Source organism: Odocoileus virginianus, unplaced genomic scaffold (assembly GCF_023699985.2).
Source record: "Odocoileus virginianus isolate 20LAN1187 ecotype Illinois unplaced genomic scaffold, Ovbor_1.2 Unplaced_Contig_3, whole genome shotgun sequence".
NCBI classification, from domain to species: Eukaryota; Metazoa; Chordata; class Mammalia; order Artiodactyla; family Cervidae; genus Odocoileus; species Odocoileus virginianus.
In genome coordinates this window covers 2,109,739-2,127,975 of record NW_027224320.1, presented here as the reverse complement: position 1 = coordinate 2,127,975, position 18,237 = coordinate 2,109,739, and the positions used below count along the sequence as shown (strand labels likewise).

Sequence of the window (18,237 nt, the reverse complement as noted above, 5' to 3'; positions counted from 1 at the left end):
TCCTTCTCCCGCAACACCCTACGGCCTCGCTGCTCAGACTCTGGTCCTCAGATGGACAGCGTGGATGCCCCCGGGAGCCTGTTAGAAAATGCAGACTCTCAGGCCACACCCCAGCCCTGCTGCATCAGGGCCTGCAGTTCAGTAGGACTCGTGTGCATGGCCCTAATTACAGAGTCATCAGAGTTCATCAAAGTGGCAGAGACCGCCGCAGCACCTGTAGCCCCTCTGCTGATTGCTGACTCTGCTTTCAATCTGCCCTGCTTTCTTCCCAAGGGTTTTTTAAAATTTTATTTTATGTTGGCGTAGAGTTGATTTACAGTGTTGTGTTGGTTTCAGGTGTCCGGCGAAGTGATCCAGTTATACACACACCCTCTCTTTTTGGGATTCTTTTTTCCATGTAGAGTATTGCAGAGCGTTCAGTAGAGTTCCCTGGATTAAATGTCAATCCCAAACTCCTAATTTGGCAAGGGTCGCCAAGAGGAGGGAACAGCCCTTGCAAAGATGACCAGAGAGAGAACCAGGAGGCGGGGGGTGGGTGGGGGTGTGTCTGAGTGTCTATGTTGAGCGGACAGTGGCGGTTCCAGGGAAGGACATTGCAGACATCAGGAGGGGGCTGAGGTGGCGTGGCTCGGACAGGGCTTCTGCGGGTCTGCTGTAAACATTTAACCGAGTGAAGTTAAAGGCTGGACCAGGCCGCCGTTTTCTGTGAGCGGGCTCTGAGGTCAGGAAGCCTGGGTCCAGATTCTGGCTCCACGTCTCACGTGCTGTTTCACTGTGAGCAAGCCGACGAAACCCTCTGTGCCTCAGTTTCCTTACCCCGGAAATGGAGGCCACAGCGGTGCTTCCATCATTTGAGCCGATGTGAGATTAAATGAGGGAATCCATGGGAAGTACTGGGAAGTGTTCCTGGCTTGTCAGGGCCCAGCTGGAGCCCAAGGCAGGGTGGTCCACTGCTTTGAGCCTCAGCTTCCTCGGCGGCGGTGAGGGCCACCCTCTCCTGCAGGGATGCTTGTAAATATTCAACAGCCAACAGACAGGCATGTGCCTGGCCCTCTGCCCAGCAGGCTTGGCTTCTCTCGTGGAGCTGGCATTGTAGTGAGGGAGACAGAGAAAGCATAAACAGATAGCACGGTTGCAGAGATAGTGCTAAGTACCCCCGAGAAATACCAGGCAAGGTGGGAGGAGACAGGATGATGGCGGAGGGGGCCCTGCCTCCGTTCGGCGGTCGGGGAAGGCTTTCCCACGGCATTGTCTGAGCTGAGGTCTCAGAGCCGAGGGATCGGCAGAGATGGAGCAGGAGGAGCGTTCCGGCCGAAGGGACGGCACGTGCAGAGGCCCTGGGGTAGGCACGCCCGGGCCTGACCGTGGAACGGAGCAGGGGCAGCGTGCCTGGGGTACGGTCCCGTTTTAGCGAACAGAGATGCAGGGCACCAGGTAAAGATCTGAACAGCAAGATTTTTTGTTGTTGTTCAGTCGCTCAGTCGTGTCTGACTCTCTGGGACCCCATGGACTGAGCACGCCAGGCCTCCCTGTCCTTCACTGTGCCCTGGAGCGTGCTCAAACTCACGTCCACTGAGTCGGTGATGCCATCCAACCATCTCATCCTGTCCCCCCCTTCTTCTCCCGCCTTCAGTCTTTCTCAGCATCAGGGTCTTTTCCAGTGAGTCTGATCTTTGCACCAGGAGGCCAAAGTATTGGAGCTTCAGGATCAGTCCTTCCAATGAATATTCAAGATTGAGTTCCTTTAGGATTGACTGGTTTGGTTAAATGGATTTTTAAATATAAGCGTATTCCAAATGTTGCATAAGTCATTTGTTGTTATCTGAAATTCCAATTTTACTGGGAACCTCTATTTTATCTGGCAGTCCCACGCTCAGAGGGAGGAGTTGGGGGTGGTGATTCATCAGCCTGATGGAGGCTTGGCCGGCCTGGGGAGGTGGTTGGGTTTCTTTCTAAGGATCATGGTTAACGGGCCCAAGGCCTCCAACCTCCATGCTGGTCCAGGTACTAAAACCGGTGGGCCTTGCAGCTCCGTGGGGGAGGTGTCTCTCAGGGACCCCGGAACAAGAGGCTCGAGTCACTGGCTGTATGGAGAATTCTCCAAAAGATGACTCATCTCAAGTCACAGACAAGATCCTGGGCTGCATCCCTCACAGAAACGACAGGGAGGGGAGGCGGTCGGGGTAGTAGGAGTGATGTTAAAATTAGAACCACTGTGTTCTCCTAATTACAGATGCAGTCGGCGCCTAGGAATCTGTAACGGGCTTCCTCGCAGCCTTCTGGAAGGGGCGTCCACCATGTATGTACTCACGAGGAACCGGGAGAGGGTCTCAGGGGAGGCTGTGTGCCCAGTAGGGGCCGGGTGTGCACGCCGCTCTGCAGCTGCCGGCGTGAATCCGGGGCGTCAGGCCTGCCCTGCTCCCCGTGGGCCTCGGGGGATGCATGGGCGGAGAGTCAGCTGCAGGAGAGACTCGCAGAGGCTTCATCTGGGTCCCTCACGCGGACTCTGCTGGCCCCCCAGCTAGTGCTTGCCGAATGAATGAATGAAAGAAGCAAAGAATGAATGAATGAGGGCGCTTTGGCCACCCCCTCCTTCTCGTGGCTGGGCTATTTTAAGCCTCCCACTAGGCCCTGTGTGGGTGCCTCCACTCCACGTCACAGCAAACAGATTAAAAGGCACCCACATGCCTCATTAAATAGAATTTATATATAACTACACGGCAATAAGTGGAGATGTCCTGGACTAGTTGACTGAGGTTCTGTTCTGTGGACACTTAATTGAACATTTATTCATTTTGACATGTTAGTATGTCTTTCCCCCCATCCTCCGCCCCCTCCACCACCATCTGCAAAACATTGCTGGGCCCCCGACAGCTTCCCGGCTACCGACGCTCTGCCCCGTGGCCAAGCAGGCGGCCTTGTCGGGGCCTGAGTCCCCCTAACCTGTCTGTAAGGGGGACAGTGGATGCAGTGATCACCGGGCACATCCTCCACGTGGAGGCTTGTCAGAGCCCTCCCGCTTCCTTCAGAGGCAGGGGGTGAGACTCCCTGCTGCCCTCACAGGGCCGTTGACTGCCGTGGGCGCCAGCGTCAGCAGCTGTTCTTATGCCCATTTTACAGGCGAGAAGGCAGAGGCTGGGAGGTGAGGACAGCCCTGTGGGGCCCTGGTCCGCCTGAGGAGGTGTGGACCGCAGCGCATCACACATCCTGGGGTCAGGTCCGTTACCCTTCAGCCCTGACTGTGTGAAGGAGACGCTGGCGGGTCTTCAACGCCCCGCTGTGTGTGTGCCCTGTCGTTTCAGGACTCCTCTGTCCATGGGACTTCCGGGCAAAACTACTGGAGTGGGTTGCCACTTCTTGCTCCAGGGCATCTTCCCAGCCCAGAGATTGGATTCACGTCTCCTGCATCTCCTGGCAGGTGGCGTCTTTACCGCTGGGCCGCCTGGGAAGCCCAGGCCTCTGCAGTGGAAGGACCAAATCCTTACCATGAGACCACCAGGGAACGCCCCTAAAAATATTTTTGTTTAAAACAGTAAAGAAAAAAATTAAATATATGTTTCGTGTATAGCCAGTAACAGCAAAATTCATGATGGCAGCATTTAATAAATTTTTTTATTGACGTATAGTTGATTTACAGTGTTTTATGTTAATTTCTTCTGTATAGCAAAATGTTTCAGTTATACATACATACATATTCTTTCTCATATTCTTTCCCATTATGAGTTATCACAGGATGTAGACTATGGCTCCCTGTGCTAGGCAGTGGGACCTTGTTTATCCGTGCTGTGTCTAACAGTTTGCCTCTGCTAATCCCAGACTCCCAATCCCCCCCTCTTCTGCCTTCAGCAACCACACGTCTGTTCTCTGCGTCTGATTTTGCTTCATAGATAGGGTCACGTGTGTTGTGTTTTAAATTCCGCATTTGCTAAGTGATGTCATACGGTATCTGTCTTTCTCTTGTCTGATTTGCTTTGCTTTGTATGATAATCTCTGGGGCATTATTTCATTGTTTGGTGGCTGAGTAATATTCGGCTGTGTGTGTGTGTGCGCGTACATGTACATAATCACATCTTCTTTATCCATCCCATGGCCATTCAGGTTGCTTCCATGTCGTGGCTGTTGTAAATAGCACAACTATGAACGTAGGGGTGCATGTGTATGTATCTTTTCAAATTATAGTTTTTTTCTGGATACATGTCTAGGAGTGGGATTGCTGGATCATATGGCAACTCTGTTTTTAGTTTTTTGAGGAACCTCCATGCTGTTTTCCGTAGTGGCTCTTCCCACGAACAGTGTAGCATTCGTTCCTTGCAGACTTTTTAATGGTGGCCATTGTGCAGGCAGCATCTGAATGGCCAGATTGAGGGTTCCGTGGGGTTGGGCTGCAATCAGCATGCCGTGTGTTGTTCAGCCTCTAAGTTGTGTCCGGCTCTTTGTGGCCCCGTGGACGGTAGGACGCCAGGCTTCACTGTCCTTCACTGTCTCCCAGTTTGCTCAGATTCATGTCCATAGAGTTGGTGATGGCCATCCAACCATCTCATCCTCTGTTGTGTCTCCTCAGACGAATCAGTCCACCTCTCTGGGCCTTCCCATTCTTGATAACGATTGCTAGTGCAGACAAGGTCCAGTGCTAAGGATCTAACGCCAAAGATTCCTTTTTCTGATTTCTTTGAAGGGCAGATCAACATCTTCCATAATACGTCCAGCAGACAGTGGACCAGAGGCATGTGGAGGAGCAGGCCCACGTCCTGACATTCGGTTCTGTGCACATAGGCGCCAGGAGCCCGGCACTGGGGGTGAGAGGCGCGGTGAAGGGCTCAGTTCTGTGGCAGTTTTGTGCAGGCGCCCTGAGTCACGGAGAGGAGCGGTGTTGTAGGACCAGCTCCCCACTCTTACAAGGTGAGACGGCTGAGGAATGAGGATCCTTCCTGATTTGCAGAAACAAGGTGATTGACAAGGTGACTTTAATCACCAAGCAGCTTTATCTAGAAGAATCGCAAATTGCTCCCCAGCTACTCAGAAAGAGCGGGGCTTGATGGCCATCTCTGAGGATGAGCAGTGTGTAGCAACCGGACAGGTGAGGTGGCTGGGAGGTGGTCAGCAGAGACTCCAATCCCCAGGGAGCTCCTGAGACACCTTAATTCATAAACATGTGCTCCTGGACCTCTCGAGAATCCTGTTTGAGTCTCTGCCCTTTTTATTATTTTTTGGCCATGCCACACATCATGGAGGATCTTACTTCCTGGACCAGGGATCAAACCCACACCCCCTGCAGCAGAAGCTTGGAGTCTTACCCACTGAACCACCAGGTAACCCCCCCCCCCAATCTGTGTCTCTGCCTTTTGATAGGAGAATGGAAGACATTAACCTTTATTGTACTGTTGGTTTGTTTAGACTTACTTGGCCATCTTATTTTAATTCATCACAATTTCACTGTTACATTTTTAAATTGATCAAATTATCTATTTCATTTCTCCCCCCTCAACTGTTTTGAAAATTATGCCTTCTGTGTCTGTTTGCCTAGTGAATAATTGTATATTTTTAACACACATACTTGGTTTTCTAATCATGTTTATTGTTTAACAGTGTCTCTGCTCCAGCTTGGTCTTTGTGAATGCTGACAAATCCCTGAAGCGGGGATTAGGGAGTTGGGGAGGGGCCGCACGAGGTCATGTGCATCGACCCTGTGACAGGCACTGTCCCTGTTTCCATGTATGACCTTTATTTATCCTTAGAGCAGCCTGGAAAGGAGGGTTAGTCTTTCCATTCACGGATGAGTTAAGTGAAGCTCAAGAGCTGAAGATGGTGGTCCAGCGCTTATCAGCAAGTGGGTGGCCAAGCACTTGCTAAGTGCTCTAAGTCCTGGCTCTTTCTGCCATTTTTTGTCTGTCTGTACAGTTCACCACTTGTCTCTACTTCCTCAACAAAGAGCCAGTGAGCTGGGGTGTGAAGACAGAGTCAGAGGTGAGTGTGTGCAGGGGAGAGAGGGGAGAGCTCTCCCCATGGCTGACTGGTGCCGGCTTCTTGCCAGTGGGTTTGGGGTGTCTGAGAGCCCCACAGAGCCCTGGGGGACATGCCTCCCTGCCCACGTGCTCTGGGGAGGACTGCTTGCTGATTTGGGGTGGGGGCTGCCTCTCTCTGTCACTCATTCATCAGATGCTTCCTGAGCCCTTCTGGGTGGCAGTTCCTGGGAAGGGGGGGAAGTTCTGGGAGCAGAAGGAATCCAGGCGAGGTGAGAGAGAGCTGTGCAGAGGAAATAGGATACCTGGAGATTCTTTGTTCCTTATTATTATGGCCATATTTTGAAAAGGTAAATACAGGCATGGAAGACAATATCTGAACTTTACAAAAGGCTATAGAGTCAGTCTTCTCTCCACCCCTAGGATGTTGTCATTATATAAAAGGTAAAATATACATGAGGAGGTATAAAAAATCCAGCGGCGTCCACCTTTGGCATTATCTGGAGCGCATCCTTCTGGAAAGTCTCTACAAATTCAAGCACACGATCCCGCATGCTCCTGCGTGTTTTGGCACTGCTGGGAGAAACCCACACCTACTGTTCTGTGTCTGACCCTCATCACTTCCTTTATCCCGAAGGTCACCCTTGTTGGTCCATAGAGAACAACCTTGGTTGAGGCCACAGATATTCCATGAAAGGGACTTTCCACGATGCCTTGGAGCTTGTGAGTGGGTTTATTGTGGGATAAACTCCTGAGTTTGGAATTGCCGGGTCAAGGGTGTGTGTGAGTGAGAGTGGAGGAGGGTTCGCCGCCCCCCAACCTCGTCTTCAGAGGGGTGTGTACTCCGGGGAGCATGTGCCACTATCAGCCCAGCCGTGACAGGCTTAGAGCTTGTCGTCCCAGAGCTCCATCACACGAAGGCCATCTTTTAAACACAGCAGGAGGAAGAGGCTCAAGAGAGGCCCCAACCCTGATGGGCGGGGGGACTCCTAGGTGGGCTGCATGCTGAGCCTGGAGAAGCTGGTTACTCATCTCCCAGCCACCTACCCGCATCGCCCCGCTTCGGATAAGACACGGGAAGAGCGGTCAGACTCCTTAATTGAAGCCATGCTAGCAGATATGGTGGAGTGTTTTTCCTTTTAATAGCTTCTGTGAGACATAGTTATCATACTACACAATTCTCCCTTTTAAAGCGTATGAGTCCATGTTTTTCAGTACATTCACAGAGTCTTCCAATCAATTTTGGAACATTTTCATGAGCCCATAAAGAAATCTTGATCCACCCGCTATTACCACCACCCCCCAGCTGCCACGAGTCTATTTCCTCCCTGTCTGTAGATTTGTCTGTTCTGGGCCTTTTGTGTAAATGGAACCCTGCAATAGTGGTCTTCTGTGACTGACTTCTACTTAGCATCATGTTTTCAGGGTCCATCCATGTAGCAGGTATCAGTATTGTATTCTTTTTTTTTTTATTAACAAGTAAATATTCACTGTGTGTACAGACCACTTTGTATCGATCAATTGATGGACATTTATTTCCATGTTTTTGCTCAACGCTGTTGTGACATTTGTGTACAAGTTTTTGTGAGGATGTGTGTTTTCAGTTCTCTTGGCTATATATCTAGGAATAGAATTTCTGGATCATCTAAGTGCTTAAAGATTTGAGGAACTGCCAGGCTATTTCCCAAAGCAGCTGTACTATTTTAGCCTCCCCCCAGCTATGTATGAGCGTCCACTTTCTCCACATCCTTGCCAACGCTTGTTATTTTCTGTATTTTTAATTTTAGCTAACCTAGTAAGGGTGAAGTGGTATGTCAGTTTGGTTTTGATTTGCATTTCCCTGATCACTAATGATGTCAAGCATCTTTTCATGTGCTTATTTTTTTGAGAAATGTCTATTTAGATTTTTGCCCATTTTACATTGGGTTGTCTTTTTAAATTGTTGAGTTATAAAAGTTACTTATTCTAGAAACACAGGTCTCATCAAATCTATGACTCACAAAAATTTTCTCCTGTTCAGAGGGTTGTCATTTCCATTTCTTGACTGATGTCCTTTGAAGAATTGGCAGGTGGATTCTTTACCACTGTGCCACCTGGGAAGCCCTCCTGATGGTTTTGCTTTCATATACAAGTCATTATGATTTTGATTTGCATGTCCCTAGCAACTAATGAGCAATGGCAGCCCACTCCAGTCCTCTTGCCTGGAAAATCCCGTGGATGGAGGAGCCTGGTGGGCTGCAGTCCATGGGGTCGCTGAGAGTCGGACACAGCTGAAGCGACTTAGCAGCCGCAGCAGCAACTAATGAAGCTGAGCATCTTTTTGTGTGCTATTTGCCATTAATATATCTTCTTTGGTAAAATGTCTGTTCAAATCTTTTGCCCATTTTTAATTGAGTTGTTTGTCTTATTATTAAGTGGTAAGCATTCTTTATACAGTCTACTCACAAGCTCTTTGTTGAACATACATTGGTAAATATTTGTTCCCATACTTCTTTTTCTTAAGTGTCTTTTTTTTTTAAGTAGAGGATTTCCTCTTCAAAGGAAACTACAGGTGGAAGCGGTCTTGAAGAGTCCGCGGTGGTTGGCCCTGTGGTGCCAGGCGAGTGGGATGCAGCGCCCAGGATTACAGGGGGCGGTCCCCTGGCTCACTGGTTCTGATTCCAGGTCAGGGAAGGTGGCGTGCTAACCAACACCCCCCACCCAGGGCTGTGCCTGCGAGCCAGGCCCTGGGGGCCGGGGTCCTCACCGCGACCTGATGCACGTCTACCAGGGTGCGGGGCCCTTCACGTGGTATGTGGGCTCCTAGTTCCCTGACCAGGGGTCAGACCCGGTCCTTCTGCAGGGGAGGCGAGGAGTCCTCTCACTACTGAACCCCAGGAAATTGCCATTAGGGTCTTAAAAAAAATTTTTTTTTTTTTACAATGTTGTGTTCGTCTCTGCCACACAACAACTTGAATCAGCCACAACTACACACATTCCCCTTTCCCCCTGAGCCTCCCCACCTCCCCCATTCCACCCCTCCGGGTCATCACAGAGCCCCAGACTGGGCCGCGGTGGGGTCCAGCACCTTCCCGCCAGCTCTCCGCCCCACACACGCTGGCGCGTGTATGCTGATGCTACTTCCCCATGGTCCACCCTCTCCCTCCCCCAGAGTCCACAAGCGGTTCTACATCTCTGCCTCTGCTCCTGCCCTGCAAATAGGCTCATCAACACCATTTTTCTAGAAATCATATACATGCATTAACATACTCTGTCTGTTCTTCTCTTTCTGACTTACTTCACTCTGTATAATAGGCTCTAGGTTCATTCCCCTCACTAGAACTGACTCAGATTTGTTCTTTTTAGGGTTCAGTAATATTCCATTGTATATAGGCAATTCAATATCAGGAAAACAAACAGTCTACTCAAAAAATGGGCAAAAGACCTTAACAGAGTCTTTTGAAGACCAAGTTGTTTCTTTCTTTCTTTTTTTTTTTTATCATGATGAAGTCCAATTTACTGATTTTTTTTTTCCTTTTAGAATTAATGCTTTTGGTGTCATACTTAAGAAATCTTTGCCAACTTAAGGCCATTAAGACTTTCTCCTGTGGTTTTTTCCCTAGAAGTTTTGTATGTTTAAGTCTCACATTTAGGTTTATTCTCTATTCCCAGTTAATTTTTGTAGATGCTGTCAAGGGTGAGTTTTCGTTTTATTTGCATGTGGATATCCAGTTGTGTCAGCAGTATTTGTTGAAACACTAGCCTTTCCCTTATTAGGCTGTCTTGGTATCTTTGTTAAAATCAATTGACCACATGTGTGGGCATCTATTTTCACACTCTTTTCTCTTCTATTGAGATTTTTGTCTAGCTTTACACCAGGACCACTTGGTTTGATTACTCTTGCTTTACAATAAATCTCTAACTCATGTAGTGTGCACCCTCCAACTTTGTTTTATTTTGGGCAATTTGAATGAGGCAGCTTTTGTTAGATGAGACTTTACTGCATTGAATACCAGAGTGAACCCAGCCATTGTGATGATCAAAAAAGCCCCCCACCAAATTTCCAAATGTGGTAATTGGGGGCAGTACCAGCCCCGTCCAAGAGAATCTCTTCCTCAAAGGGAGAGGAATCAGGTTAGCATCAGCAGCACTCAATGATCGAGAAGAATGGTAGAAACCCTTCCAAGTTCTGAGGAAATTGATTTTAACCTAGAATTCTATACCCAGAAAAACTGTCAAATGAGTGTGAGGGCAAAATATATCATTTCAGACACCCAAGGACTCTGAGACCTTCCCACAGGCTCTCTCTGGGAGAATTGCTAGAGGATATTCACAAAAAAATACAAAATGAATCCAAGAAAGAGAATTCATAAAATCCAAGAAAGCGTGGACCCAATCCAGGAGGGAAATGCCAAGAAATCGCCGACGATAGCCACATAGCAGGCCAAGGAGGCAGCAGGCCAAATTATAACGGTGAGTCAGAGAGCTCTCAGGAGGGTTTTTAAGGAGAAAAATGAAGATTCTACAACAAAGGGTGATATTTAAAAGATAGAAGGTCTCACTGAGAAGCTGAATGTGGATAATAATAGTAAAAGTTATTAGATGATTATAACATGCCTCCCCTTCCCCTCTCTCCTCCAACCTTTTGTAACCTCTATTTTCTTTAGAGTGCATAGTAATATGTTTATTTTCCTGCCCCTTAGCCTTGTATTCAGGTAATGATAACACTGGAAAAGGCTGTCACTGGTTTTTCAGGTTTAGAATCTCTCTACACAAAGCAAGGGGACGCTCACTAGGGTGACACCAGGCCAGGAGACGGGGAGACGAGGCTGGTGCAGGAGGCGCCCGGCCGAGCTCTCAGGACCAGCGCCAGGCCTGGGCGGCAGGAGGGCCGGCCGACACGCCCATCCCAGCAGAGGCTTCCGCGAGCCCTGTCAGCGGCTCTGGAGCGGGGACCACCCTGCCGAGCTGGCCGAGTTTGGACAAAGGCGCGGGGCTCTTGTGCCCCTGCGGGGACCAGTCATGGCCTGGCCTCGGGGAAGCAGGGGTGGAATCTTGGGCGCGGTCGAGTCCGTGGGCACAGGGCACTTTCCGAAGAGGGACAGTGCTGTGAGCCGTCAGGCACCGACGTGTCTGGCGGGTGGGGGGTGAGAGCCCCATCCTGGAGCGGGGTCCTGTCGGCCGCCGCAGCGCCCACTGCACAGGTCTCCTTTGTTGTCCCCTGCGGGGATCCAGACGAGAGGCCGTGTCTGAACGTGACGACCTGTGTGTGTTCACTGCTTCGTCTTGCAGGAGTGTGTTAAAGCGCCCTGGTTACCTCTCTTTCCACCATCTGCCACCTTGCCCATCAATGCTCTGACATCATCAGCTTGCGTGGGGGGACTGTGAAGGATGTCTGGGTGGCTAAGGGTCCAGAGTCCAGTCCTTCGTCCAGAGGGAGGTCAGTTAGCTCACTGCATCTGGGGGCCTCGGGGGCAGGTAGCATGGAGACAGAAATATGGGGTCAGCTTCAACTCAGAACTGCTGCAAGGGGGGGTGGGGTGGGGTGGGGACAGGCATATGGGGGTTGGCCGGGGGGACGGGGGAAGCCGCTCCTCACCCCCCATCAGTTTCCCCCCACAACCCTCACTCAAGTGCCCCAGGATTTACAGCTGAATTTCCTTCATTCCCAAACTGGCAGAGACTCCACGTGTGTGACCCAAGGGTCAGGTCTCCCAAATAATTCACGAGACGCCAAGGTCATGTCCCTTTTGGGAAGGCTCCTGGTATCTTTATAAAGGGAGGAAATAGTAGAACTGGCTTGCAAAGATGTTGGTATATTTTCAAAATATAAAGTGAAACGATAAACACATTTTACACACACACGCAGGATGTAATTTTGCCCTAGAGAAAATAATTACAGGATTTATAAAAACAGTATTGATTTCTAGAACATCACAAGTAGCCCAGGAAAAGCACTTGGTGAGTTTGAGGACCTCGAATCCGCTCCCCCTGCCATTCTCTCTTTCACAGGCCATGCCCAGGGGCCACCCAAGGAGGCCTTAGGGCCCTGGAGGGTCAGGGGTCTCTCTAGGCGGGGCCCATCATCTCCTGGAGGTAAAGGGGTATCAATAGACGTGGGTGTGGGATACCAAGTCTTATCAAAGCCAGTGTGATGCCAGCCTTAACAAAGAGACACTATACCATCAAAATGTACCTTATTACAAGGTTTTTAGAAACTCAGGAGATGTAGCCAAAGCTTTACCCAGAGGCAAATTTGTAACATTTGCCAGAAAACAAATCAGTGGAAAGAACTGAACTCTCCAAGAAGGCAGGAAAAGAATAAGGTTAGTCCTAAGGAAATTGAGAGTATGAAAAGGATAAAAGCTTATTAAAAGTCAAGAAATAGAAAATACTATCGCTGGGCAACCTGAGGCTCAGAGACAACAGGAACTGCTGGAAGGCTCCGGACCACAGGAGAGGTGGGTCTTGGGACCGCAGGCCCGTCACACCAGACCCGGGGTGTGAAGGAAGGTCCCTGCCCCGGCCTTGGGAGTTGGTCCACAGCCACATCGTGGAGGCCTCAGGGCGGTTTCCTAGAACCGTCTAGGAAAAAGGACGGCCTAGGAAACTTGTCCTGCTGGGGCAACAAAACGAACCCCGCGTTTTTATCACACTTGGGGAGAAAACGCAGAGTGCTTCTGAGTTCCTTATTTTGCTATTCACAGCCCAGTCGTCGGCTGATAATCTGTAGGAACGTCTGTTTTGCCGAATTTCTTGGTGAGATTAGCATCTCAGAGCGACCGAGGCAGCTGCGAGGAGGCGCCAGTCGCACCCCGGCGGCGGCGGGCGCGGGCGCGGGGCGCGGGGCCGGCAGGCGGCGCCCTCCCTCCGCCGCCACCGCCGCCTCCCGCCCGCTCCTCCCGCGCCGGCCGCCGGGCTCGGGCTCCCGCTCCGCCCGCGCCGCAGCCGGCACTTTGCAAACTCCTCGCCCGCCCGCGGCGGCCGCAGCTCCGCGCTCTGTCCGCCCCGGTGCGGCCGCGGGGCCGCGGGCGGCGCGGAGGCGCCCGGGGCGGGCGCGGGCGGAGGCGGGAGCCGGGCGCCGAGGCGGGGCCGCGCTGGGCCCCGCGCGCCGCGCCCCTCGGGCCGAGCCCCGCGCCGCGCCGCGCCGCGCAGAGCCGCCGTCCCCGCCGCGCAGCCACGGCCGCGCCGCCGCCGCCCCGCCGCCCGCGCGCCTGAGGCGGGGACCATGGCGAGCGCCGCCGAGCCCCCCGGCCAGGCGGCCGAGTACCTGCAGGAGCTGACCCGGATCGTCGCGGCGCAGCAGGAGCTGCTGGCGCGCCGGCGGCGGCGCATCGAGGAGCTGGAGCGCCAAGTGGCGCGGCTGAGCCGCGAGAACGCCGGCCTGCTGGAGCGGCACCGGCGCCACCTGGCCGCGTGCGCCCACCGCCCCGGCCCCGGCCCCGGCCCCGGCCCGCAGCCGCTCGGCGCCGTCCCGGAGCTCGGCGGCCACCGCGACAAGTAAGCGGGGACCGGGGGCGGCGGGCGTGTCGGGGGCGCGCGAACTTCTTGGGGGCCCCCGGCGCCTCTCAGGGCTCGGCGTGGAGGGTGCCCGGCCGGGGGGCACCTCGGGGTACCCCCGGCGGGGTCACGGCCCGCCCTGGGACGCGGTCTCTGCGGGATTGAGCTCCCCAGGAAACGGGCTCCGGCGCGCTGTCCGGCGCTCCCGCGCGCCCGGCTCTCCGCGGACGGCCGGCTCGGGACTCGGGCTCCAGCGACCCGGGAGCTTGGATGCGGGATGGTCTCGCCACAGAGGGCTGTCCGGGCGCAGCCGGGGCTCTGGGTGGCGAGTCCGGAACCCCCGACCCGGAGACCCCAGACCCGGAGCGCGGGGGAGCAGCAGGCGCAGATCCCGCCCGCCCTCGAACGGGCCTGGGTCCCTCTCAGGTCGCTTCCCTCGGGGAGGGACTGTCTGCTGCCTCCAGCCCGGGACGCGCGGAGCCCTCCTCCCTCGGGACGCCTCCGTCTCTTCCTTCGCGGCTCCGGGTTAATACCCGCCTGCCTGGCCCTGGGATTACCCGGGGCTATTTCGGAGCGAGGATTAAGCCGGAGTCGGCATGGGGCACGACTGCCCGGCCGCGCTGGTCCCGGCGTCCCTGCCTCGCGTTTGCCTCCCGCGGGTCCGAAGTCGTGTGCTCGCCCCGCTCCGCCCAAGTCCCTGGGCGAGGCAGGGAGCGCGGGGCTCCGGGGACGCTGGGGCTCGGGGTTCCTGCGTTCTTTGCGCCCTAACCCCTCTGTCCCCGTGTCTTTGGGACCGCCTGGCCCACACATCACAGACTGGGGGCGGAGGAGAAACTGTGTGCGTGGGTTTTGGGGTAAGGGGTGAAATACGCAGCTTCAGGGAAGGTTTCCTGGGAGGTTAGGGGTGGGCAGAAATGCTGGGGGAGAAGTTACCCCCACTCCAAAATCCTTTGGGGGAGGGGCTCCTGATTCCCAGGCGTCCAGGTGTGGCTGTCTGGTCCTGTGGTCACCCGAGACCCCGTGACCCCGTGTCCCCATGCCCCGGGCCGGGCTGTGCAGGCTGCGGTCATGGGACAGAGAAGCCTCCCTCCTGGCCGGCTTCCTGCGCGGTCCTGGGCGGTGCTCCTGGCTCTAGTGGGCCCTGGAGGAGGAGGGGCGCCTGGGTGGGTCAGGGCGCGGGTGAGCCCGGAGGCTCTCGTGGCAAACTTCTTTGTGTTTGTGTGCTGGGAGGGCAGAGGCAGGAAGGAACATCTCTCAGCTGGCATCACCAGCGAGGGAAGAGACTCCCGCGCCGCCTCTGGATCTCTGCCCCTGGTCTCCGGTATCTCCAAGACCCCCTCTGTCCCTCGGTCTCTCCGTGGTCACCTGGTGCTGGCTGCAGGGCCTGAGCCCTGGCCCCCCAGGCAGGGAGTCACGGAAGAGCCAGGGCCGAGGAAGTCGTCAGTGGCTTGGCAGGCAGGGCCCTGGGGCCACGCGGCCCGCTTGCCGGCTCAGTGTTGGCAGGCGCCTCGCGGCAGCGTCCGAGCACTCCTTCTCCCCCCAGAGTCACTTCTGTGACCAGGTGTGGCCGGAGGATGCTGGGAGCCTGCTTGGGGACCCCCACCCCCCAGTGCTGGCGCGGGCGGCGGGCTTGGAGGGCGCTGGGGTGTGCTGAGGCGGGGCTTGGCTCACGCGTCCCCAGCCTGGCTTCAGAGCCTGTGGTCGCATCTTTTTCAAGAGATGGTGGCAACAGCGAGTTCTGGGTGGAGGGGAGCGTCTCAGGCTGGAAGGTGCACACAGGGGCCTGGGGGTCGTGCTGAGAAGCAGATGCTGACCAGTGGGTCTGGGGGCCGGGGCTGGAGGGCCTGAGGGTCTCACAAACTCCTGGGGGTGGGGGTGCTGCGGCTTTGGGGCCACACGTGAGGAGTAAGGAGCCAGCCTGCGAGGCTCAAGCGTGTTGACAGGACTGGGGGCCTGCTTCCCCCGTGTCTTTCCCCAGCCTTTGAGCAGAGAGGGCGCCCGAGCCCCCCTCCCTCCATGGGGCCCGTGCCCCGGGCTGGTGGCACATATGTGCCTTCTCCCTTCTGGCGGGGGGTTCCGGCCCCTGCAGTGTGGGGGGAGTGAGCTGTGGGCTGCTTTTCCAGCCCAGATTTTTCCCTGCCCATCCGTGGAGAGAGGTGATTTATGCCTAAGGAGCAAGGGGGTAACCAACCCCCTGAGAGCAACTGGCTTTTATTCAGCGCCTACTGTATGCGGAACCATTGGTGATGTGCTGGAGACCCAGAAGGGAGAGCGGAGAAGGCAGGCAGGGGGTGCGCAGCGCGGGCGGGCGGCCGGGCCCCAGGGGCTGTGGGACAGGTCTCCTCTCTTAGCTTCGGGGTGTTTAACGCACGGAAACAGGGCTGACACAGCGGCGGCCTGGGCTCTTTCTGAGGATTAAGAGAAGGTGAAGGGTGTGCGGGAAACGTACACAGTAGGTGCTTAATGCATGGCACTCTTTCCTTGTCAGGCAGGTTCTCATTGCGGGGACCAGGTGGCACAGGTCGCAGGATGAGACCTCTGGGGGATGTGGAGTGGGGGGCACAGCACCCTGGAGGAGACGGTCCAGAAGGTGGGGCGGGGTGGGGGTCAGCTCTCTGGGGTAGAGACCAGGAGGTCTGTGCCTGGCTGGCCCGAGCCGACGGGCAGTGCGAGTCCAGACCGGTGAGACTGCTTCCTGCTGGGGGACCCGCTCCACTTTCCGCAGCGCTAGTACCCCCAGCCTCTGCCCCCCACCTGCAGACCGGGGCCCCTGAAGTTGAGGGTCCGGTGAGCAGGCAGGCTCGGCTGGGCCTGGCTTGAGTCAGCAACCCCTGGCCCCTTGGCCGCTGGACAGGGTGCCCCCACCTGCCTGGCAGGTGCAGCGTCCTGCTGGGGAATGTGCAGACGGAGGCCGCCGGACAGGCTCACACTGGACGCCAGTCGTCTCTGGACCGCCTCCCCCAGGCAGTCCTCAGGGGAGTTCCTGGGTGTGGGGGAAACCTTTCCGCCCAAAGACCTTTAACCCCTTTCTCAGAAGCCCTCTTTCCTTCACGGCTGAAGGTTGCCATCATGAGTCTCAGCTTTGGGGAAAACAGGGCAACAACGGGAAGGGAATAGATACCTTTGGTCACATCGGGTGTCTCACTGCTTTCTTGTGTGACATCAGAATTCACATCAGTGTTCAGTCAGCTCCATCCTAATGTTTCTAGAACCGGCCTCTCCCAACCCTCCAGGAATTCGGGCTCATAATAGATGCTCAGTAGATCCTGCTGAACACGGGGGGCTTGATTAGGATCCGCGTGTTCGCCACTAGAAAGTCAGCATGGGCTTTAGCGGGTACAGCTGTGCCGATGAGCACGCAGACCCAGATGTGTGGGAAGCAGGTGTGTGCGTTGCTGCTGCGTCCACGAGGGCGCCCTATGGGCCCTGCTCCGGGTGTTTGCGTTTACCAGCTCCTGTCATGGGCCCGGCGCTCGCACGAGGCGGGGACGGTGGCCTCTCCCGTTTGCTCAGAGAGGGCCCGGGACCGGCTCTGGCCCTCCCGCCTGTCCAGTATGGAGCCAGGAGGGGTGGACCCTGCTCTCGCCCCTCCGCCCACACCTGCCCTTCCTGCTCCCCAGTGATCAGACATCCTCCCGTCGGTCCTGCGTGACTCCCAGCCCGCAGCGCTGGAGGAGGCCCAGCATGCAGGGTGCTTGTCCCGCCTCCTGGGCCCTTGACACCAGGCCAGGTCCTCAGCATTGCCCGAGGCTGCCGTGTGGAGGGGTCCAAGGTGGCATGGGGATGCTGCCTCCCAGCCTCTGCTCCTGAGTTTCCGGCAGAAGTCAGCCTCAGCCTGACGAGGCTGGGAGGCCTGGTGGAGCCGCCTCTGTCAGCGCCTGCCCTCGAGGGCTGTCAGCTCACCGGAGAGGACGTTTCTCTGGAGCTTCGAGCTGGTGACTCACTCCGGGGGAGGTTTCCAGCGGCGTTCAGTCTCTGCTGACTTCCCAAACAGGCGCGCCTCTGGTCTGTGCTGACATTAACCATGACAAGGGTGCATCGGTTTCGTGGGAGAGGAAAGGGGTGATGCTTGAGGGTGACCAGTGATGAGGGGCGGGCTGGAGGCGGGGACTCGAGTACCTTACGGGGCAGGTCCTGGCTGGAAGCCTCCGAGAGCACATTTATCTTCAGAGCAGCCGGGGAACCCCAGGCCCGGGTCGCAGGGTTGGATGTCCCAGCCGCCTCTAATTCCACCTCCGGGGCCTCGCACAGGCCGGGAGAGGCTGAGCAGGCTTCTCTGATCTGCAAGGGCGGAGGGGGTGGCCAGGGGAGATACCAGGCTCCCGTTCTCCGTCAATGATGCTCTTGTTCTCCCAGCCGAGTAGCCGGTGCCGGGGAGGACGTCCCCCAGCCGGGAACGGGCTGCTCTGTGCCTGCAGGGCCTCGGTCCGGCTGAAGAACACGTGTTCCTGTCCCGGGGAGCGGGGTGAGCCGTTCTTTCTCAGGCAGATGGTCGAGTCCACAGAAACAAGGAGGTGCTTCTCTGACGCGTCTCCCGGCCGTCCGACACGCTGAGCCAGTGATTCTGTCACAACCTGGAGGATAAATCCTGAGATAAATCTGGTTCAGGCCTCTGAGCCTGCGGAGGTCTCAGGGCTGGGCCTGTGAGGTTTGCACTCAGGAGTTTGGGGTCAGGGGCAGTTTCGGTCAGCTGCGTGGCTGTTTGTCAGCTGCTTTGTCGATAACATTGTTTTGACAGCTGATCTCTTTTTTTGTTGTTGTTCCCTGCTCTCTGCTTTTGTAAGAAAGAGCCAAGCTT

At 55.3% G+C, this 18,237-nt stretch overlaps 1 protein-coding gene and 1 long non-coding RNA gene across 5 annotated transcripts in view; both read left to right on the top strand.

The window, feature by feature from the left end:
- Positions 1-1,919: 1,919 nt before the first annotated feature.
- LOC139033811 (uncharacterized) lies at positions 1,920-3,588 on the top strand. The gene is made up of 4 exons (XR_011486286.1): positions 1,920-2,004; positions 2,234-2,299; positions 3,121-3,217; positions 3,303-3,588. It is a non-coding gene; the product is annotated as an uncharacterized lncRNA (long non-coding RNA).
- A 9,531-nt stretch (positions 3,589-13,119) lies between these two features.
- Positions 13,120-18,237, top strand: part of IQSEC1 (IQ motif and Sec7 domain ArfGEF 1) — a 277,893-nt gene continuing 272,775 nt past the window's right edge. For 2 of the 4 annotated variants that reach the window (XM_070463465.1, XM_070463464.1), the window contains exon 1: positions 13,120-13,439. In XM_070463465.1, coding sequence (XP_070319566.1) covers positions 13,168-13,439 — 272 coding nt within the window. In that variant the 5' untranslated portion in view covers positions 13,120-13,167. The remainder of the gene's footprint in view (positions 13,440-18,237) is intronic. The other 2 variants (XM_070463468.1, XM_070463469.1) reach the window with 1 other exon arrangement.